Here is a 5,792-nt window from a genome sequence, read left to right as displayed (position 1 = left end):
CTCAGTGCTCATAAGACAGTGGTTATGGTGCCAGGCACATACACCGAGGGTGGTGGGTTTAAACCCAGCCCTGGCCAGCTAAGAACAACAATGACAACTGCAACAAAAAAATAGCCAGTGTTGTGGCGGGCACATGCAGTCCCAGCTACTTGGGAGGCTGAGGCAAGAGAATCCCTTAAGCCCAAGAGTTTGAGGTTGCTGTGAACTGCAATGCCATGGCACTCTAAAGAGCAACAGAGTAAGGCTCTGTCTCAATAGCAACAACAAAAAATAGAGATAGATTCTCACTCTTTCTCAGGCTGGTCTTAAACTCATGAGCTTAAGCAATCCACCTACCTTGGCCACCCAGAGTGCTATGGTTATAGGCATGAAGTTATAGGCACTGTGTCTGGCCACAAATTTGTTTTTAAATGTTCAGAAATGACAGTATTTATGAAAGTACTATTTAAGTGATAGTATCCTATACAGCTATTGTTAATGAAGTGTCATTAATAATTGCAATAAAAACATTTAATATTTGAGTTGATTTCTATTTCTTAAGCTTTAAGAGCCAGGATCTTGCTTTGTCACCCAGGTTAGAATATAATGGTATGATTATAGCACACTATAACCTTTGATTTCCTAGGTTCTATTGATCTTCCTGCTTCAACTTCCTAAGTAGGATTAAAGGTGTGCACAACCATTCTGGCTAATTTTTAAGTTTTTTGGTAAGGACAAGGTATCACTGTGTTGCCTAGGCTGGTATACTGGCATAAAGCCATCTTTAGGCTGTGCATGGTGTCTCACACCTGTAATCCCAGCACTCTAGGAGGCCAGGGTGAGCAGGTTGCTTGAGCTCCGGAGTTTAAGACCAGCCTGAGCAAGAGCAGACCCATGTCTACAAATAGCCAGGTGTTGAAAACCTGAGCTTCCTGTGGGAGCAGCTGGAGGACAGAAGAGATTCCAATACAGAGGAATGGACATGGCTGGACTGTTATAAGTAGGAAACACATGCCCCTATGCCCAGCATATTTTGAAAAGCCAATGCGCCTGGAAAGGTATAGAGAATATGAAGAAATTAGGCATTTGGATGAAGAAATAAAGGAACTAGAATGAATCCAACATTAAATTGAAGCAGATATGATGAAACTTCAGACCTAGGTCCTGCATTCCAGTGGATTGGCTGACCCACCTAAATGGGTGGCCCATCATACCAAGAAAGTGATTCAACTGGTCCAGTGACCTCCTCAACCAAGAACCTGATCCTATATTCTTGTGGATTAGCTGACTCATCCAAGCCATTGCCAGCACCAAAGGACTGGGTAGCAAAGAGAGATTTTATTTAGGAAGAACAAAGAGAAAGTTTAGAGCACTTCCAAACACAGTTGGAAGTGGGTCCCTCCCCTGAAGGAAAAAAGGAAAACTACAATTATCAACCCATAAAGACTGTGGTAGAAACATGGTTGATCTTGGACATCAGACAATCTGGTCTCAGGTCTCTGCTGTATGACTTTTACTAAAGTGAAATTTCCTGACCATCAATTTCCCTGTCTTTAGTTAATAAATATCTTTGAGTCTCTGCAGAAAAAAAAAAGATAAAAATAGCCAGGCATTGTGGCAGTCACCTGTAGTCCCAGCTACTTGGGAGATTCAGACAAGAGGATCGCTTGAGCCCAAGAGTTTGAGGTTGCTGTGAGCTATGATGCCACAGCACTCTACCCAGGGTGACAGACTGAGACTCTGTCTCCAGAAAACAAAACATTCATGGGATACTTAATTTCATCTTTATGTTCAACAAAAGAAAACTGGTCTGTGTTGGTGAAATCAAAAATGCAATAATAAGCATATTTAAATGGAATGTAACAGTACTTTTTGTGCTTTTATTTTTCTGTGCAGCTTCCTAACTGTTCCTCTACTATTTATTGAACTTTCGCTGAGTGCCTGGCCTGTGCCAAAGGCTTAATGCGTATGATTACTAATTCTTACAACAACTCTATACAAACCTTGAATTTTATAGATAAGAAAACTGAGGCTCAGAGGCTATCCAGCTACATGGAATTCACATGGCTAATTAAGTGGCTTACTGGGATTTAGACACAGAGATTTCTGATCTAGTCAATGCTTTTGCCACAGACTTGCTTTCCTTTTTATATAAGAAAGTGATCTTTCCAGAAAGACAAAAATCCATAGTCCTTAATTACCAAGGTGAAATGTATTTATTGTCAGCTTTTTTTCCCCCCAAAATTGCTTGTCTTCCCTTATTTTCATGATATGGATAAGAAGAGTACAGCCTTCTACTCAATTCTAAGTCATGAAATTGGAATCTTCTTTTGTTTGTTTGTTTTGGCTTTTTTTGTTGGAATTGGTAGAGTGCCATGGTGTCATAGCTCACAACAACCACAAACTCTTGGGCTCAAGCGATTCTCTTACTTCAGCCTCCTGAATAGCTGGGACTGCAACGCCCAGCTGTTTTTCGAGATGAGGTCTCATGTGGCTCAGGCTGATCTTGAACCTGTGAACTCAGGCAGTCCACCTGCCTTGGCCTCCCAGGCATGACAGTTCTACTTTTTGAAATGACTTACAGATCCTTGGTTCTTTAATATTTGGTTGAGCTCCTCGTGACTTATTTACCATCTGGATTATTAATTAGTTAATTAACCAGCCTTTCCTGGTTCTTGTGTTTTCCTTAATCTTGTGTTCTGTAGAATTATTTTCTAAAAAAGACTTTTAACCTTTGTTTTGAAAGCTTAGAGTCTTTGAAAGAATGAACATGGAGATTCACAGGCCTTTTCAAGTCCATCTGTTGTCTGCTCCCCTACCCCAGTTGAGACCCCTTGTTCTAAAATGTAGATTGGGTTAGGTAGCCCACTCCCACTTTAAGTTTGTTACTCTCAACTACTTCTAACAAAGTCTAAATAACCTTATGAACTTGAGAAATGCTTCGTAGTCTCACCGTGGTACTTTTTCAATCTTACTTCTTTTTCCAGCCTTCTGTGTATTGTATTACTTAACCGTATCAGATTATGAGGCCTTCTTGGGAAACTATGTGAACTTGCATGCCTTCATGTCTTGTTCATGTTAAGTTTCCTTTCTGAAATACCTATCTCTTTTATTGCTTATTCATCCAGTAAGGACCAGATTGTCTTTCATCTCTTTTCCTGATGCTTTGGCTACAGCTACACATTAATTTCTCTTTCCTGTGGACTGTGTGTGTGTGTGTGTCATCCTTGGTAGAGTACCATGGAATCATAACTGACAGCAACCTCAAACTCTTGGGCTCAAGTGATCCTCTTGCATTAGCCTCCGGAGTAGCTGGGACTATAGGCACCCACCGTTACGCCTGGCTATTTTTAGAGACAGGGGTCTTGTTCTTGCTCAGTTTGGTCTCAAACCTGTGAGCTCAGGACAATCTACCCATCTCAGCCTCCCAGAGTGCTAGGATTATAGGCATGAGCCACCACACCTGGCCTTTCCTGTGGGCTTTGATACAACTTTGCACGCTTTTTTTTTTTTTTTATAGCGACAGAGTCTCACTTTGTCACCCTGGGTAGAGTACTGTGGCGTTACAGCTTACAGCATCCTCCAGCTCTTGGGCTTAGGTGATTCTCTTGTCTCAGTCTCCTGAGTAGCTGGGACCACAGGAATCTGCCACAACACCCGGCTATTTTTTGTTGCAGTTTGGCTGGGGCCGGGTTTGAACCTGTTACACTGGGTATATGGGGCTGGAGCCCTATTCACTGAGCCATAGGTGCCACCCAACTTTGCACACACTTTTATCATGTATATGATATTTTTACATTAGATCATAACATTTTTATGTCTCTCTCTTGAAATGTTAACTCATCTTGGAAGAGGACTGTGTTTTGCCATTGTGCTTAGCACAGTGCCTGGTACAAAGAAGATACTCATTAAATGTTTGTTGAATGAGAGGCGATAAGGTCTATTCCCTTCTTTCCCAAGCTATTTCTATAAAATTAAAACACAGCCTTCTCTCTCCTCTCCAAATACCTTTTTGTTATTCAGCTTAAGATGTTTTATCTTTATAGTATATGAAATTCTTGAGTGTATAACTGAACTCAGTATTAAATACCTAAATAATAAATGGTAAATAATATTTTTTAGGCAGTCGTCTTTTAATTGGTTCCAACTATTTGCAACTTTGGTCCAATACTAACTTGGAGAAGCCAACTGAAGATGAAAATCCAGACAAGACAGATCTTAACTTTGGGGACTGGAGATGCATTTGGCATTGCAAGTAAGCAGTTATTTAGGAGATGAAACTGATAAACCTGTGCTATGTACTTTTATTATATTACAAATGTATTTTAGGTTGTATGAAACCACACTACGTAAAAAAGTATTGATTTTTAAACTGTGATGTGGTTTTTCTCGTTTTACAGATTGATTTTTTTAAAAATCAAATAACTATGAAGAAACATAAAAAATATGTAAAAAGCTTATGTGGAAATCATTACTTACAAACTTGTTAAATTATATGAAAGGAGCAAAAGACATCTTTCATCCTTTTAAATGGAAAGCTTCCTGTTATGAAGATGTCTATTTTTCCCACATTATTCTATATATTGAACATAATCCTTGTCAAAATCCCATTCAAATTTCTACCTTTGACCATAGTGCTAAACCTTATTTGAAAAGACAAATATGGGAAAATCAGGGAAACTGAAAGACAAGAGGAATAAAGATATACAGGATAGTGAAGTGAATTCTGAAGCTATAACTGATAAAACATTGTGTTGTTGATGTCAGAACGTTCTGTATGTAAGGTAGGATTTTACAGTGGAGTGAACTACCCAGTTCTGCGGAGGGGAAATGAAGTTAGAGACTCTTCTATACCTAATAGCAAAACAAATGTCAGATGGAAGAAAAAATTGAGTTCTGTATAATGAAATAAAATATAGGTGAAGCCTTGTATGTTAGAGCTACATTGCCCAGTGTGGTAGCCACTAATCAATCACATGTCACTATTGAGCATTTGAAATGTGGCTTGTCCAAATTGACATGTGCCATACACTAGATTTTTAAAACTTAGTATTAAAAAAAGAATATGAAATATCTATGACACTTTATTTATTTGTTTGTTTATTTATTTTTAGGCAAAGTCTCTCTCAGTCGCCCTGGGGTTGAGTGCTATGGCATTACAGCCTATAGCAACCTCAAATTCTTGGGCTCAAGAGTTCCTCTTGCCTCAGCCTCCTGAGTAGCTGGGACTACAGGCACCCACCCCAATGCCCAGCTATTTTTAGAGACAGGGGGTCTCGAGCTTATTCAGGCTGGTCTTGAATTCCTGAGTACAAACAATCTGATAGTCTAGGCCTCCCAGGATTGCAGGCATGAGCCACTGCACCCAGCTTTCTGTAACATTTAAAAAACTGATTAGATATTGCAATGGGAGTATGTCTACTATATATATTAGGTTAAATAAAATGTAATTTCACATTTTTATTTTTACTTTTTAAACGTGAGTGGAAAGAAATTAATAACTACATATTTGGTTGACATTTATCACTTTGGTTACGTTGCTTTCAGGTGAGAAGTGCTACTTTAGTGTTAGGAAAAGACTTTCTAAGAACACACCAAAACTAGGAACTGAAAGGAAAGGAAATGTTAATAGCTTTGACTACATCAATAAAACATTTCTAGAAGCCAAAAAGACCACCCGGAGACAAGAACACAAAGAGAAATATGTACAGTTTGGGTTAAAGCCATTTTAGAAGTAGGTCTTAAAAGCGTAATTAGAAAAGAGCAGGTATCACGTAGTATACAGTAGTATACAATGGAGAGTATACAGTAGT

General features: G+C 39.0%; 1 protein-coding gene across 1 annotated transcript in view; it reads left to right on the top strand.

Annotated features, from left to right (window-relative positions):
* Positions 1-5,792, top strand: part of DMXL1 (Dmx like 1) — a 157,712-nt gene that overhangs the window by 20,674 nt on the left and 131,246 nt on the right. Inside the window, exon 6 of the mRNA XM_023512698.1 lies at positions 4,102-4,234. Coding sequence (XP_023368466.1) covers positions 4,102-4,234 — 133 coding nt within the window. The remainder of the gene's footprint in view (positions 1-4,101; positions 4,235-5,792) is intronic.

Source organism: Otolemur garnettii, unplaced genomic scaffold (assembly GCF_000181295.1).
Source record: "Otolemur garnettii isolate 467f Iridium unplaced genomic scaffold, OtoGar3 scaffold00030, whole genome shotgun sequence".
NCBI lineage: Eukaryota > Metazoa > Chordata > Mammalia > Primates > Galagidae > Otolemur > Otolemur garnettii.
Note: the sequence above shows the minus strand (reverse complement) of the source record. Positions and strands in the feature narration are given on the sequence as shown.